At 45.8% G+C, this 17,798-nt stretch overlaps 1 protein-coding gene across 3 annotated transcripts in view; it reads left to right on the forward strand.

Annotated features, from left to right (window-relative positions):
• The first annotated feature begins 2,412 nt into the window (after window positions 1–2,412).
• The window catches only part of Atg16l1 (autophagy related 16 like 1), a 40,603-nt gene continuing 25,217 nt past the window's right edge, over window positions 2,413–17,798 (forward strand). For all 3 annotated transcript variants that reach the window (XM_004662262.2, XM_004662263.2, XM_004662264.2), the window contains exons 1-5: window positions 2,413–2,562; window positions 6,815–6,908; window positions 14,304–14,409; window positions 15,008–15,081; window positions 15,694–15,945. In XM_004662262.2, the coding sequence (XP_004662319.1) occupies window positions 2,448–2,562; window positions 6,815–6,908; window positions 14,304–14,409; window positions 15,008–15,081; window positions 15,694–15,945 (641 nt within the window). In that variant the 5' untranslated portion in view covers window positions 2,413–2,447. The remainder of the gene's footprint in view (window positions 2,563–6,814; window positions 6,909–14,303; window positions 14,410–15,007; window positions 15,082–15,693; window positions 15,946–17,798) is intronic.

Below are 17,798 nucleotides of genomic sequence, written 5' to 3' on the forward strand. Positions count from 1 at the left end.
AGCACAGTGGCAGGTACAGGACTGTATTCCCAGCCAGTCCAGTTTGAGGCAAGAATATTAGGTTGAAGGTAGACATGGGTGGTAAAGTAGAAGAGCGTCCCAGAAGACAGGCCAAGCCCTGTTCCTGTTTATACAACCTGTAAAGCTATTGTAAAACCCTGGCCCCAGATTTCATGAGAACGCTTCGATTTTCTTAAACAACAATCATGGGACCTTGAGCAGTCTCATAAAAGTTAGAAACTTGACAACTAAGAAGCTAGAACACTTGGCAGTTGTGTCATGCTCCCTTGAGACTTCAGATAAATTTCTTACTATATAAAAAAATTTAAGGGCTAGAGAGATGGCTTCACGGCTAAGATGCTTGCCTGTGAAGACTAAGTACCCAGGTTTGATTCTCCAAGACCTATGTAAGCCAGATGTACAAGGTGGGGTATGTTTATGGAGTTTGTTTGCAGTGGCTAGAGGCCCTGGCATGCCCATTCTGTTTCTCTCTCTGCCTCTTTCTCTCTCTCAAAAATAAAATATATATTTTTAATTGGGAAGAAAAGGTGGGCGTGGTGGTGCACGCCTTTAATCCCAGCACTCGGGTGGCAGAGGTAGGAGGATCACCACGAGTTTGAGGCCAGCCTGAGACTACATAGTGAATTCCAGGCTAGCCAGAGGTAGACTGAGACACTACCACGAAAAACAAAACAAAGCAAAACAAAACAAAGAGAAAAAAAAACCCTACAGCTCCAGGTCCCTTTCCAATCACGGGGGGAAAAAAATACCCTAAAAGAGGGATCCTGTTCACCGTGATTTGGGATGGGGAGTCACCTTACACATGAATTGTGCCACCACTTCATATATATTCATAAAACATTTTAAAAAAACTCCCCATCACAGGGCTGGAGAGATTGATCAACGGTTAAGGTCCTTGCCTGTGATGCCTAAAGACCCAGGCTCAATTCTCCAGGTCTTGTGTAAGCCAGATGCACAGGGTATCACATGTGTCTGGAGTTTGCAGTGCCAAGAGACCCTGACATGCCCATTCTCTTTCTCCCTCCCTCTCTCTCTCTAATAAACAAATCAATAAATAAATCCCCATCACAGACTCCTTTAGAAAGTCTCTGCTTCAATTGTCTCCAGATTGTACTCCCCCATTTTAAGAAGACAAGAAATGACAGGCTGGAGAGATGGTTTAGTGATTAAGGCTCTTGACTGCAAAGCCAAAGGACTCAGGTTCGATTCCCCAGGACCCACATAAGTCAGATGCACAAGGTGGCACACGTGTAAGGAGTCAGTTTGCAGTGGCTGGATGCCCTGGAGCCCATTCTCTCTATCTGCCTCTTTCCTACTCTCTTAAAAATATAGAAATAAAAAATATTTTTAGGGGCTGGAGAGATGGCTTAGCGGTTAATGCACTTGCCTGCAAAGCCAAAGGATCCAGGTTTGACTTCCTGGGACCCACGTAAGACAGATGCACAAGGGGGCGCATGCATCAGGACTTTGTTTGCAGTGGCTGGAGGCCCTGGTAAGCCCATTCTCTCTCTTTCTTTCTACCTGCCTATTTCCATCTCTCTCTCTCAAATAAATAAATTAAAATAAAAACAAATCTTTAAAAAAAATTTAAAAGCTTCATATAAATAAATATTTTTAAAAAGAAGATAAGGAATTAGAGGAGAAAAGAGGATGGTCTGAGCCCAAGAGTTTGAGGCCAATTTAGGACTGCCAAACCCCCACCACGGAAAAAAAAAAAAAAAAAAAAAAAAGCAAGTCAGTTGAATGCCCCATGCTTAAGCATCCAGGCTTTGGGAAGGTCTCCGAAGGACAGCCTTAGGCCTGCTATGTGCTAAACACAGTAATAATTACATGACGTAGTTTTTTTTTTTCTTTTAATCCTCAGCATAACCCTGTTAAGCAGGTATCATTATCGCCCCTATTTTACAGGTTTGACAGCTAATGTTTAGGAGGGGTTGTCACTCAACCACAGCCGCCCAGCTATTGCGTAGGGCGTGGCCCCCACTTGTGCTTCTAGGCTAAGGAAACGAAAAAAAAAAAAAAAGGCCAACCAAGAAAGAAAATATGAAAATATATAGACGTAGCAAATGAAAACGTATGCAGGTGAGAAGCGCAGACCCCTTCGACCAGCCCCGGACGTCACGCGTCACCGGCACTTCCGGCTTGGAGATGGCGTCACTAGGCTGCGCCCCGCGCCGGCTGCCGACGCGCGTCTGCGTGCGGCCTGCCACCCCGGCTGAGGAGGCAGGCCTTCCGGCCCTCTCACAGCCACTTCCGGCGGGGACCGGAAGAGCGTCCCGGATGGCCTCGGGGGTGGCCCGTGCGTGGAGCTGAGCTCTGCGTCCGCCGGCCCTCCCGCGCCCGCTGCTCTGCCCATGCCGGGGCCTGCGGCCGCCAGCGCCCTCTCGGATCGGCGGCCCTGAGGCGTCGGGGCCGCGTTCGCCGCCATGTCGTCGGGCCTGCGCGCCGCAGACTTCCCCCGCTGGAAGCGCCACATCGCGGAGGAGCTGAGGCGCCGGGACCGGCTGCAGAGGCAGGCGTTCGAGGAGATCATCGTGCAGTGTGAGCGGCGGCCGGGGGCGGAACGTGGCCGGGCGGAGGCGCGGGGCCGCGGGGACAGCTGGAGGCCCAGCCCCGGCGCCGCACGCCGGCCCGCGCGCACGCGCACGCACCGCGGTCCCGCAGCCCCGCGCCTGCCCTGTCGGGGTTCGTGAATCTCGGCGGGGCTCTCACGGTGCTCAGACGCTTAGTCAGGCTCCCGAAACATGAGCTGTTTATTCGCACGAGGAAACTGAGGCCCACAGATGAAGTGACGTCTTTGGGGTCGCACTGCAATTGACGGTGGGGCTTGGGAATAGAATCTAGGTTTGGGGCACTTTTAGATTTCTCTTCCTGCTGAATCTGAAGCAATGGCCCTTTGTCTTCTCCTGCGCTTCTGCTTGTAAATGGGGAAAATGGGAGGCTGTCACTGTAGTGATAACTCCTTGTATTCTATTTCAGTAGCACGGGATGCCCTTAAAGCATCATGAGCTCACAGTTACATAAATTCGTTTCTTTTAAAAATACATTTACTTAGTTATTTACAAGCAGAAAGAGAAGAGAGAGACAGGGGGAATGGGCACGCCAGGACCTCCAACCACTGCAAATAAACTCCAGATGCTTGCGCCACTTTGTGCTTCTGGCTTTACGTGGACCCTGAGGAGTTGAACCCCAGTTGTTAGGCTTTGCCTTAACTACTGACCCATCTCTCTGGCCCATAAATTCAGTTCCTGATGCTTGCTTTTTAATGGTAATACACTCTGAAAGCCAAATTGGGTTGTGGGCCTAACAACCCCCTTACTAATCTTTCCTCTTAGTCTGCTTTGATGCCTCTATAAAATGGAGATGAATCTTACTCTTCCTGCTTCCTAAAGCAGTGCTACATATGAAGTGCCTTGAACGCCTTCCTTATAGTAACGTAGGAGTGTAAGGTGCTGGTCATCTCACAGATACCAAGTGAACATTTCTTCACTTGAACACTGGTCATGATGGGCAGGAGAGTGTAGAGTGTCAGAACTTGCAGTCAGAAGTGCAGAGACTTGTGTCTTTCATTAGCACTACACAAGCTAAGTAGAGCCTGCCTGAGGGACTGGGAGGGCCACTAACAGTGAAGGTTGGCCAATCCACTTTGCTTGTTTAAATCATTTTAGGCCAGAGGACTGTTAATTCCAGGAGATCATTTCCAGTTTGACTGTGAAACTCCCCTCATTGTAGCCTTCTCAAGTCAGTCAAGTTTTGACCCTCCACCTATCCTGTGTTCCCGGTTTAGTCCCTGTATAAACCTAAGGAAAAAGATCAGATAAGCCAGCGTGGTGGTGCACACTTTTAATCCCAGCACTCCGGAGGCAGAGGTAGGAAGACAGCTGTGAGTTCAAGGCCACCCTGAGACTACATAGTGAATTCTCTGTCAGCCTGAGCTAGGGGGATGCCTTACCTCGAAAAACCAAAAAAAAAAAAAAAGAGAGAGAGAGAGAGAGGGAGAAAGAGAGACCTGTTACCGTCAGGATACCAACTGTGATAGAGCCCTTTGGCCCTGCTTTTTGTTCTTGTTTGTTTTTTGAGGCAGGTCTCGCTCTAGCCCCCATGTTTTATTTTCTGAGCCAGGGTCTTACATAACTCAGACTGGCCTACACTTGAGATCTTCCTTCAGCCTTCCCAGTGCTGCAGTTACAGACATGCCCTTCTGCACCTGGCTCTGGTCTTTTTTTTTTTTTTTAATGTGTTTTATTTATTCATTCATTTGAGAGAGAGAAAGAGGCAAAGAGGATGTGTACATCAGGGCCTCCAGCTACTGTAAACAAACTCCAGACATGTGCATCTGGCTTATGTGGGTCTTGGAGAATTGGACCGGCATCCTTTGGCTTTGAAGGCAAACACTTTAACCGCTAAGCCATCTCTCCAGCCCTGACTCTGGTCTTTTGACATGGTGGACCTGTCTCTTCAGTCCTCCTTTCATCAAGTGAGAAAACTTCCCTTGGGTTGTGAGGAGAGCTGTTCTGGTGCCCAGCCCAAGGCCTTGAGCATGCTAAACAAGATGTCTGCCACTGAGCTACATCCTCAGCCCCCAAAAGTACTGAGTCTCATCTTTTGGGGATGTAGTATGTTAGTTACTAGGGCTCAAACCCAGGACCTTGTGCATGCCAGGCATGTGCTCTACCATAACTACATTTATTTTTGAGGTAGGATCTCACTCTAGCCCAGGCTGTCCTGGAATTCACTATGTAGTCTCAGGGTGGTCTGGAACTCTTGGAGATCCTCCTACCTCTGCATCCCAAGTGCTAGGATTAAAGGCATGTGCCACCACTTCTAGCTAGAAAATTCATTTTCTTTCTTAAAGTATTCCTTCCATTGTTCTGTGTGACATTTCCCAACCAGTTGCCTGAGCCAAAAGCCTTAGAGTGGTCTTTGAGGTTATTTCCAGTTCAGATCTGTTCGTGTAATTGCCTGTTATTACAATCTCTTATTTCATTGCCAGTTTAAAAAAAAAAAAAAAGATTGTAAATGTCCTGCTTTTCCTCTGTTGGCTCCAACCTGTATTCAAACTCACTTGTCAGACAACTCTAGTTTTCAGTTTGCTTTGACCACCATCTTTAAAACCTAACTCAGAGCCCAGTGTCTTGTCATACAGCTTTAATCCCAACACTAGGGAGGCAGAGGTAGGGGAATCACTGTGCATCCAAGGCCATCCTGGGAACTAGAGTGAGCTCCAGATCAGCCATGGCTTAGGGTGAGACCCTATCTTTTTTTTTTTTTAATTTTATTTATTTATTTATTTGAGAGTGACAGACACAGAGAGAAAGACAGATAGAGGGAGAGAGAGAATGGACGCGCCAGGGCTTCCAGCCTCTGCAAACGAACTCCAGACGCGTGCGCCCCCTTGTGCATCTGGCTAACGTGGGACCTGGAGAACCAAGCCTCGAACCGGGGTCCTTAGGCTTCACAGGCAAGCGCTTAACCGCTAAGCCATCTCTCCAGCCCGAGACCCTATCTTGAAAGAAAAGAAAACAAAACTCAGGTGTGGCCGCCTATGGAGCCATTCTTCCCTATACCTGTGAATAACTGACCACATTCATCTGAACTCCTTGGTGTTAAGACCCCTCATTCAGTTCTTATATGCATAGTGCCCTGATAAAAGTAGTTAAGGGCTAGGGAGATGGCTTGGTAGTTAAAGGCTCATGCTACCAAAGTCTGCCTTCCCCAGTGTACAGAGTAACATATGGCACGTGCACCTAGAGTTCATTTGCATGGGCCACAGGCCCTGGTGTGCTCATGTTTGCACTTGTCTCTCTCCTCGCATAAAATTAAACAGCCTGCATGGTGACTCACGCCTTTAATCCCAGCATTTAGGAGGCAGAGGTAGGAGTATCACTGTGAGTTCGAGACCAACCTAAGCTACATAATGACTTCCAGGTCAGCCTGTGCTGGCGCGAGACCCTGCCTAAAACAAACAAAAAAAAATTAAATTCATCAAAGTTAAGTTCTATGATACTTAAAGGTGCATAGTATTTCAGTTTGCCATGGAGTTTTAATGTTTTGTTCAAGTTCCCAGGGTACTACTTTGGAAGTAGACAGCAATTTCAAATCCCTTTTGTAAGGGATATTTTTAGTTTATTTATTTATTTGAGAGAGAAAGAGGCAGAGAAACTGGGCACACCGAGACCTCTAGCCATTGCAAACGGACTTCAGACACATGTTGGTTTACATAGGTGCATGGGAATCAAACCTGGGTCCATAGGCTTTGCAGTTTTCTTATATATTTTTGCAAGGAGAGGGAGAGAATGGCATTTTCAAATACAGTTTGTTTTTGCTGTTTCCCATCCCTTCTCCTGCTCCTCTTTCCCCCAGTCCCCCCCCCCCCCGGTATTTTCTTTCTGTTTACATGACACAGGTATCTTTTTGCCATCCCTCTTACCTCTTTTAAGCTTATCTCTTTATAGTCATGTTTGGTTACAGTTCTGTGTTTATAGGTTTTATCCACACTCCCCTCATACAGTCTTCCTGATATTACAGCTTAGGGCCTGTATATCAGCAGGTTTGTCTGTAAGGTTACTGTGTCTGGGCTTCCCAATCTGAGGCTGAGAGGCATCTGAGGAATGTATGTTTCTCTACTGCTACAATGTGTAATAAAAACTACATCTTTCTTTGATACCTGGACTTTGTACATGTCTAGGATGTCTGGTACTTTTTTGGTCCAAAGGTCTTTATAATATAATATAGATATATGGTACAATAATTAATTTTAATTTCTGAACCTTTTTCTTTTGTGTATATATAGATAACAAGTTGCTGGAAAAATCAGATCTTCATTCAGTGTTGGCCCAGAAACTACAAGCAGAAAAGCATGACATACCAAACAGGCACGAGATCAGGTACTCCAAAACAAATCTGTTACTTGTGTCTCCTTGTTTGAAATTTGTCTTGGTTTCACTTCTTAACTTTTTTTATTGACAACTTCCATGACAATAAATCATGATAATTCCCTCCCCTCCCCCACTTTCCCCTTCACAAATCTACTCTATCATATCTCTTCTGTCCCTCAATTAGTCTCTTTTATTTTGATGTCACATCTTTTCCTCCTATTATGAGGGTCTTGTGAAGGGAGTACTTGGCACTGTGAGGTCATGGATATTGAGGCCAATTTCTGTCTGAACAATTGCATTGTAAGCAGTCTTGCCCTTTTTTTTTTTTTTTTTTTTGGTTTGGTTTTTCGAGGTAGGGTCTCACTCTAGCCCAGGCTGACCTGGTCACTATGGAGTCTCAGGATGGCCTCGAACTCATGTTGATCCTCCTACCTCTGCCTCCTGAGTGCTGGGATTAAAGGCATGCACCTCCACATCTGGCTTTGTGCTGCCCTTCTTTGGCTCTTGCATTCTTCCTGCCACCTCTTCCACTATGGACCCTTGGCAGGTATGATAGAGATGTTTCAGTGCTGAGCTCCTCCATCACTTCTCAGCACTAGGGTGCCTTTGGGTCATCCCAAGGTCACTACCATCTCAAAAGAGAAGCTTCTCTAACCAAAAGTGGGAGTAGTGTTAATACATGGGTATGAACATTAAGAAAAGTGCTTACAGGGCAGTTTGGTGAGCATAATATATGCATTTAGCCAGACAAGAACAGGTGTTACAGTCCTAGGGCTCATGACCTCCCCCGCCATATACTTTTGATTCGGTTTTCAGTTCCAGGCATGTATTCCCTCCCATGGAGCAGGCCTCTAGTCCAATTAGAGGACAGTTGGTTTCCCACGTAACAGACATGCCACTATTGCACCTATTTGGTCATTTGGCCTGACTGGCCAAACTTAAGGCTTGCAGTGTCCACTGTTTTCACTGATGATGACTTCTTTCTCCCATAGGGCTGCATGCAGAGTAGCTTTTTCCAGCTTTCTGTCAGCTGGTATACAGGGAGAAGGTTTCAGCTCAGGTCCAGCAAGATTTCTCAGTGACCTTGCCGTCCATGTATGTGGAGTCTTCAACAATAGGGTCTTAACATCTATTTCTGGTGGGAAACCAAGAGCCTTGGCAGTGGCCTGTAATGTTGGGGGGCATCAGAGACCACCCTGGCCAACAACTCACTGGAAGGTATCTCATCCCTGGCACTGAAATTTTTCTAGTAACAGTCTACGGCTTCTGGGTGTGCCATTATCCAAAAATGTAGGTGTAGGAGACAGCTTCAGGTTCACTGAGATGAACTTTCAGACCAGGCACAGTTTTGGAGGAAGGGTTATTTATTGAAGCTTACAGACCCAGGGGAAGTACCATAATGGCAGAAGAAACTGGCCTGCTTTCCCAGGACCAAGCAGAGAGAGAGGAAGCACAAGCCAAAAACCATACTGCACAGCACACTTCAAGAACTCCAGCTAGGCACACTTTGCATATCTTTACATTGAAACCTGATACCCACCATCACACCTTAAGATCTGCCTCTGGGCAGGTGGCTGCAGATGCAAGCTACAAACAAATAAAAAGCTGAATATATTGGGGTCCATCTATTCAAACCACCACAGTAGGTTTCCATGTATGGATTTTTTGTTTATTTTCATTTATTTATTTGAAAGCAACAGATAGACAAAGAGGCAGAGAGAGCTAGAATGGGTGTGCCAGGGCATCCAGCCACTGCAAATGAACTTCAGATGCATTTGCCCCCTTGTGCAACTGGTTTACATGGGTCCTGGGGAATCGAGCCTCAAACCAGGTCCTTAGGCTTCACAGGCAAGCGCTTAACCACTAAGCCATCTCTCTAACACCCATGTATGGTTTTTTCATAAAATCGTGAATTTTGATGAACCTTCCCCTCACCCTTCTATTACTCAGTCTCTTCACATGACCTCACTTAGACCATTGTATTCCCAGTAATCTACTCATCTGCTTACATATATATACTGCCATCCCCACCAGGCATGGTGGCACACACTTTTAATCCCAGCACTTAGGAGGCAGAGGTAGGAGGATTTCCATGAGTTCAAGTCCACCCTGAGACTACATAGTGAACTCCAGGTCAGTGTGGGCTAGAGCAAGACCCTACCTCAAAAAATAATAATGCTAATAATATCATCCCTTTAAGTCCTCCCCTCTCCTTGTCCCTTATCGTTCTTTTCTTGCTTACTGGCCTCTGCTACTGATTTTTACTCCAGCTGACATACAAATCTAAACATGTGTAGCTAGGATCCACATATGAAAGAGAGCATGCTTGCAGCCGGGTGTGGTAGCACACACCTTTTATCCCAGCACTTAGGAGGCAGAGGTAGGGGGATTGCCATGAGTTCGAGGCCACCCTGAGACTCCATAATGAATTCCAGGTCAGCCTGGGTTAGAGTGAGACTCTACCTTGAAAAACCAAAAAGAAAGGTATTTGAAACAGAACATGCAGTGTTTGGCTTTCTGATCCTGGGTTACCTCATGTAGAATAATCCTTTCCAGATCCATCCATTTCCCTGCACATTTTATAATCTTGTGTTTTTAGGATGGGATCTTGCTCTAGTCCAGGTTGGCCTCAGCAGTCTTCCTACCTCAGCTCAGGGAGAAGGATCACAGGAAAGTCTAAGACACTCCTCAGTTGTCACTTCTCTTAAAAGTAATTAAAAGCCCATTCACATGGTAACCCTGTGTTAGGTTCTCTTCATCCCTCCAGGTTTCACTTTTGAATTATCAGGAATGGTCAAGTTCCTGAGTAGATTTAGAGCCTTGTTACTATAGGGTTGACTAGCAAATAAACACAAATTACTTCTCATACAGTAGAGGTCTATTTTATCCTGTTAGCCTGGGAGCTTTCATCAGCAGATTTTGAAAGAAAATCAGGTTGCAGTAGACCTTTTTTTTTTTTTTTTTTTGTTCATTTTTTATTTATTTATTTGAGAGCGACAGACATAGAGAGAAAGACAGATAGAGGGAGAGGGAGAGAATGGGCGCGCCAGGGCCTCCAGCCACTGCAAACGAACTCCAGACGCGTGCGCCCCCTTGTGCATCTGGCTAACGTGGGACCTGGGGAACCGAGCCTCGAACCGGGGTCCTTAGGCTTCACAGGCAAGCGCTTAACCGCTAAGCCAGCTCTCCAGCCCCTGCAGTAGACTTTTAATGTTTTTCCAAGAACTAAATTGGGAAAATCACTGCACCTTAAAACAGGAGAGTCTTGAACCAAACACATGTGCACACCCTGTGGAGTGTTTGGGCTGCTTTCTGGGCCATTTATGTGTGTGTATTATTTATTAGATCATTACCAAGAAGAAAACCTGAAATCCACACTTCATAGCAGCATAAATGTTCTGTAGTTCTGTCCTCTTCCCATATTGTTCATGGCATTTGGGCATTTAGTAGAAACAGTGCCCATTATTGCTTTAAAATATGTATGCTTTTTGTACATTGGCACTTAGCACTTACTAATCAAGGTTTAAAGAAACAGACATGGTAGATGTGGCCTGCCATTTGCTCCTGTGGATGTATCCACCTATCATCCATCTGCGTAGTAATGAGGCAGGAGGAAAAATCCCAGAGCAAAGGTGATTATTCCAGCCTAGATTTTGATTTGCTTAGTAACAATTCGGGAGATCCTGCGTAGCTGTGACCCTAGGAGACCTTCTGCAGTGCTTAAGATATTCATTACGATGCTGTGGTCACTGTTAGTTGTAGGTGATGAAACTATCATGTCCAGTTGAATTCAGTCAACTGAAAACTTAAAAGATTTGCTTTCTGTATGGTTGGCTTTTGATGACTGTATTCCTGTATCTGTCAGCAAACTGATTTGCTTGGGAATGAAATAATATAGACAATTCTTTGAGTTGTCTGAATTTTACTAGTACAGTCATTTAACTGGAAGCCTCTCCTTTTCCACAAACATCCATCAAAGCCTGTCCTCATGGCTGCCTTGATTCTACTAATGGTATCCTCATTTCCACAAGTCATTGAGGTTCCTTTTTCCCTTGGAATCCTGCCTTTCACATGCCACTCACTCACCCAGGCCCTTGGGTCTTTACCCCGTGGTCTCATAATTCTGACCCTGCATTTCCATTTATTTTGCCATCCCCTTTCTGTCATTCTTGGACATTCAGTCTCAGTCACTTTAGGCTTATGACTTTAGTGTGGCTAGGCATAAGAGATGCGGGGGTGAGGGCTGGCGGGATGGCTTAGCGGTTAAGGCATTTGCCTGCAAAGCCAAAGGACCTAGGTTCGATTTCCCAGGTCCCACGTTAGCCAGATGCACAAGTGGGTGCACATATCTGGAGTTCGTTTGTAGTGGCTGGAGGCCCTATTGTGCCCATTCTCATTCTCTCTCCCCCTCTTTCTCTGTCAGATAAATAAATAAATAAAAATATTTTTTTAAAAAGATGTGGGGGTGAGAAAGCTGTAGTCCATTTTGGAGAGATAGAAGCTAAGGGGGAGACTAGTGCAACAGAGAGTTTGAGTGTTCACAGAATGTGGACCTCTGATCGCTTTCTTGCTTCCTTAGCTTTCCTTAGGCCCTGCCCAATGCATCTAATTTACCTTATACTTCTGTACATTACACGACAGTTATCAGATTCGCTGCTTAAGTGTTTTCAGCACTTTGCCTATAGACTAAAGTCAGACTCTAGCCTAGGAATGGCTTTCCCTGTGTGGTTTCTAGATCCATAGCTGCATTTGCTAGAAATGCAGGTTCTTGGCCCCAATCCCTACTGTGTCAGAATTTTGTCTTGAGTACTAAACTTGGGAGTTCTAAACTTTGTTGTTCAGAGGTCTTGTGAAAACCAGCATTCCCATCACCTGAGAGCTGGCTTTATTGTGGATAAAAAGTTGCTGGTGGTGCTGAGCAGTGGAATGGCCTATAGCCTTGCCTTGTCTCCTAGGAGTTCTGACGAGTACTATGCCTTAAGGTCCCTTGATGTCTAGGAGGCTAGTCTACTCATAAATGCCCTCTGCTGAGGTTCTTGACTGCAGCCACCAGTCCCAGAAAATCGCACTAGCGACACTCTTTTTTAAATTTTTCGAGGCAAGGTCTCACTCTAGTCCAAGCTGACCTGGAATTCACTATGTTGTCTCAGGGTGGCCTTGAACTCATGGCGATCCTCTTACCTCTGCCTCCCAAGTGCTGGGATTAAAGGCGTGCGCCACCACGCCTGGCTCGTGACATTCTTGAACTTGAACTAGAACCATTCTTGTCCAGGAGAGTAATTTTTTATTTTCTTCCATTGTTTTTATCTCCAGCGCCAGGTACTGCGTCTCATGTTGTTTCCTAGTGCTTTGCATTTAAGTGAGAACATTGGTGAGGTGCTGTCTCATTGCTCTCCGAGTAATTGAAGGGTGGTTTTGTGACTACAAAGCCTTCCATTTTCTAGTCTGCTGAATTCTACATTCTGGGTTAAGAATTAAGAATTGCCCAGTTGCCCCAAAGTGTAAGATGAATGAACATGTATGCTTAGGTATATGATAAATTCATATAGAAGTGGAGGGTAGCTGGGTGTGATGGTACATGCCATTAATCCTAGCACTTGGGAAGCAGTGTTAGGAGGACCACTGTGAGTTCAAGTGTAGCCTGGGCTAGAGTGAGACACTGCCTGGAAAATACAGGAAAAAAAGAAAAAGTGGAGGATAGAATTAGGAGGAGTTATGCTGTTCCTCCCCCTTCCCTTATTTATTTACTTTAAAAAAGTTTTTCTTATATAGTGGCATGGAATGGGCCTCTCTCCCCTTTTCTTCTACATGTGGGTGTTCCAGTTAGCACCCTGCCTTCTTTTCATCTGTGCTCTTTGCCCAGGCCATCATAATGCCCCTCTGCAGCTCCCACTAAGACCCTTTTCCTAAACCGTAAGTCCACAGTTCTCATGGTCATACCAAAATTGGAGTCCCGGGGATCTCTGAGCTGTTACAGATGCTATCCAGAAAAAACAAAGAGCTAGACCCTGACAGTGGTTGTGAAGCTACCTGGAGCAGAGCCAAGTAGAAGTTGGCAAGTGTGTGTAATCACTACTCCCCCCACCTCCCTGCCCCAAAGCTACTAGCTTTTTTCATGAGCTTTGTGGAAGGGAAATGTTTTGAGATAAGAGAGCTGTCATAGGAGAAATAGTTGTTGCTTCAGGGTTATTTGGCCTTACATCTAGAAAGTGTGTCTATAAACAGAGATTGGTGGCCCTAGAGGTCTGCTATGATGGGATTTAAGTTTTTGCCTGAAGTTGTTAACTTATTAACTTCCCTTATCTCTTCCCCCTCTACCCTCCCACCTTTGTAAATATAAACTGTCTTCTCTTTAACTTGGACTGCCCTTTTGAGGACAGTATGCAAATACCTGACCAAATTTCTAAAACTGGATTAACTGTTGAGTTGGCCTGAGTTCATCCTGCTGCTGCGGGAGCGTTTGTTTGTGGGTTTCTACCTGTGAGCCTTCATCTGGGATGTCCACAGCAGAACCCCTAGGTTTCATCCTCCCCCAGTCTTGCTGTGCACTGAATGATTCCTCTCCTTCACCACTTGGACAGTTCCAAGCCCCCAAGTCATCCTTAACTCCTGTCTCTTTCATTCTCCACCCAAGATCAAGGGAAATTTGCAGGTAAACTCAGCCATCTGCACGACACCACCATAGTATGAGGCATCTTCTTTAGTCTGGGTTCCCTGTTTTCTGTCCCTACACCACCATCCCAACTCAACAGCTAGTCAGAACCCTCCAGCCAGAGCCCCTAGGGCCTGGAAGTCCCACCATAATCTCCTCACCTCCTGGGCCTCAGCTCTCACTCCTCTGCACTCATGCTGTGCCTCGTCCCACACCTGCAGCTCACTGGACCCTCTAATCAGAGGGTCCTTTCTTGGGTGGGGTTGGGCACAAGTCTTGTTATTCAACAGGACCTTGTCACTCTGTTCCCCTCCTTTGTTTGCATTTTCTCTGCAACATGTGTTGTCACACATTTCATCGTCTGTTGTCCATCTGCTCTTGATTGTCAGAGCAAGAGAACAGCTCTGTACTTTTGCTTCTTTTCAGCACTAGCAGTGCCTGGCACAGGGCTGGCATGCAAGTGGATGGGCTCATTAGCAGCTCCACTCACCTACACTTTCTTGGAACTTGTTCCTGATTTGACTGGTTGAGGTTGAGCCTAGTATGCTATCCTGTGTGCCCCACATCTGCTGCCCACTCCAGTGGCACATGGTTTTCCACTGTCCCAGACACTAATAGTTTGTTGGCTCTGTTAGTATGTGCAGGTTTGACATTCTGGAGTTACTGTTTAATGGCCTAGTTGCACAAGTTTGGAGTCTGATTTTTTTTCACCCCCCCCCTTTTTTGCCTTGATGTGGCTGGTGGTGATTTAGTCCTGGACATGATGGTGCCCGGAATGACAGTCAGCTACAAGAAATGGCCCAGCTGAGGATTAAACACCAAGAAGAACTGACTGAATTACACAAAAAACGTGGGGAGGTAAGGATAGCCCATCTGACCACCTGTCTGCTACTCCTTGGGGTCCTGTGGGGGAAGGAAGGAGACAAGAGTATTCACTTCTTGAGAATATTCAGCAGTTTGGCCAAATTCAGCATTACAAGTTCCATGAGTAGAGTGTAGAAAATCAAAGGAAACCACAAGCAACATGAGCCCTGCTCGCAAGAAGCCAGCCATGGTAGGAGAGAAGTGGTAGAGAAGCCCTCAGGAAAAAAGTTTACTGCTTGGTACTCTGAAAGTCTTCTTGATGGTTCATGAGTCTTTGAATGTAAACCCTAAAATCGCAGAAAATCATTGAGGTGAGTGCTTACTCTGCCTGCTGGTTCTGAGGTAGAGGGTAAGCAGTGTGCTTAGCAGGAACCCAGTGGGCACCTAGGATACTTCCGTTGATCACCACCTCCCTCGGAGGGGAGCTGCAGGTAGTTCTTGAGCCTTGTGCCCTCTCTCTGCCAGCTGTTGCTTCCTTCCCAACTCCATAGGCACTTCAACTTTCTAGAGAATTAAGGAACAGTCACCTACCTGTGGTTGCCAGGAGAGATCCTGAAGTCTCTTATTTATGTGAGTCTTCTTTATCTCCCAGTTAGCTCAGTTGGTGATTGACCTGAATAACCAAATGCAGCAGAAGGACAGGGAGATGCAGATGAATGAAGCAAAGTGAGTAGAGACTGGGTCTCCTCGGGGCCTGGCGGTTGGGTCACACAACCTGTTTGGCTGTACTCCCATGAGCGGGCAAGTGGTGGCTATACTGCACTCAGCCAAAACTGTATTGCAGCATATGTAGCCTGGGTGCTTTTCTAGGAAAAACAGGAATAGTTGCTCTTGCAAATGAGTGCTCCAGAGACAGTCACAGTTTTTCATAGCCACTGTATATAGGCATGTTGTCATCTGGTGGTAGAAGTGGGGACAGATGATACATGGTGCATTTGTGAACAGGATCAGTGTTGATTAGGGAGAATTCTGGTAGACAAGAAGTTGGGCCTTATGTGTGTCGGGGGAGAGGATTACAAGTCCTTTAACCACTCTGCAAGTACCCAGAGCTTCCCCTTCAAGTCCTGCTTTCCTAAAAGCTGCTAGTAGTCTTGACTAGTCTTTTGTGATTAGAAGGCGCCTTAGCCTGGGTGTTAGTAATAGAATCTTTTCTGCACAGCATGGGGCTAGGAGTGCTGCTGCTGCCCAGGCTCACCCAGGTAGCACTTGGCCATGCACTCTGGCTGTGCTGCAGGACTTTACTGATGGATGGCTCTTCCTCTCATGTGGTGCATTCAGAATTGCAGAGTGTCTACAGACCATCTCTGACCTAGAGACAGAGTGCTTGGATCTGCGCACCAAACTGCAGGACCTCGAGATCGCCAACCAGACGCTGAAGGATGAATATGACGCCCTGCAGATCACTTTTACTGCCCTGGAGGAGAAACTAAGGAAAACCACTGAGGAGAACCAGGAGCTGGTCACCAGGTGGATGGCTGAGAAGGCCCAGGAAGCCAATCGCCTCAATGCAGAGAATGAGAAGGACTCCAGGTGGGCTGTGTGGGTTAGGGGAGCGAAACTTACTTCTGTGAAAAGAAAAACAAGCCTGGCAGTCTTTTAACTGTGGGGTGGTGGAAGTGTATGGGACCAGAAAACTAACATAATTAGAAATGGTGGCAGTAGGAATCAGAGAAATTTGCACTTAGAGAAATCTGCACTTTGCATTTGCGGCTAGAGAAACACGTCCTAGAAGAGCACAAACCCTCTGTCACATCAGATGTGGAACTATGTAACCATTCATTAGTCCTATTCCACACAGGCTAGATTAAAGCCCTTAAGTTGAGAACAAAACTTCTCATAAGAACACTTCTCTGGGGCCTGGGGAGATGGCTCACCAGTTACCGACACTTGCTTATAAAGCCTGCCAGCCAGGGTTCAAGTCCCACACACATAAGCCAGATACCAAATAAACACAAGCATCTGGTGTTTATTTGCAATGGTAAGAGGTCTTGGTGTACCTGCATATGTATAATTTTTTTTTAAATATTTTTATTTATTTGCAAGAAGAGAGAGAGAGAAAAAGAATGGGCACACAGCCACTGCAGACAAACTCCAGACACATGTGCTACTTTCTGCACCTGGCTTACGTGGATTCTGGGGAATCAAATCTGGGTCCTTTGGCTTTGCAGGCAAACACCTTAACTGCTAAGCCATATCTCCAGTCCTATAAAAAAGAATTTATGCCTAGTGTGATGGTGCATACCTTTAATCCCAGTACTTAGGAGGCAGAGGTAGGAGGGAGGATCACTGTGAATTTGAGGCCAGCCTGAGACTACATAGTGAATTCCAGGCCAGCAAGAAAGCCATTTATATTACACATTAGTAACTTGGGTCTTTGTGGTAAAAAAGTGTTTAGAACACACTTGCACACATAGATAATCCATGGTCAATAGTCCATTATACTACAGGACTCCTATTTAAACCAGCAAGACAATACTTAAAAGACATCTGTGTTGACATTCTGGCCAACTGACAGGTATCTGACACTGAGAATCTCTTAAGTTCTACACTAAACAATGAAAAAATAAAGTGGGAAGTGTTCTTTTAAAATAATTGTCCTAAATACACAGCACAAAACATAGGTAGTTCATAAAAACAGCAGTGGCTGTTGTCAGTGAAGATGACAGAAAGGAGTTTGTGTTAGAAAGTAGGCGTTCTGGGGCTGGAGAGATGGCTTAGTGGTTAAGGCATTACCAGAGATGCCAAAGGACCCAGGTTTGAGTCCCCAGTACCCATGTAAAGCCAGATGCACAAGGTGGCTCCTGTGGCTAGAGGTCCTGACACACCCATTCTCTCTCTTCTCTCCATTTCTCTCTACTGACAAATCAACAAATAAACTTACTAGAAAGAAGAAAGCAAGCAAGCAGGTGTTCTAGAATAAGCCCTACCTCGAAAAAGCAAGAAAGAAAGGAAGGAAAGACGGAAAGAAAGAAGGAAAACAGGTGTTCTAGAAGCATGTGACAACATCTCCTGGTGGACTCCTGCGCACAAGCAGGAGTCTGACAAATGTCACTACGTGGTGATGACACATATTTATAGTGGTGGGAGGTAGAGGAAGATCTTCACATTAAATTCTGATATAAGCACACAGTGGGATTTTTGTTTATTTACTTACTTATTATTTGAGAGAGAATGATAGAAAGAAGCAGATAGGAGATTGGGTGCACCAGGATCTCTAGCCACTGCACACAGACTCCAGATACATGTGCCATCTTGTGCAACTGGTTCTGTGTAGGTACCTGGAAATGGAACCTGGGTCCTTTAGCTTTCCTGACAAGCACCTTAACCATTGAGCCATCTCTTCAGCCCCCACAATAGAATTTTAAATTTTAGTTTATTTTCAT

This window comes from Jaculus jaculus, chromosome 4 (genome assembly GCF_020740685.1).
Source record: "Jaculus jaculus isolate mJacJac1 chromosome 4, mJacJac1.mat.Y.cur, whole genome shotgun sequence".
Classification (NCBI taxonomy): Eukaryota; Metazoa; Chordata; class Mammalia; order Rodentia; family Dipodidae; genus Jaculus; species Jaculus jaculus.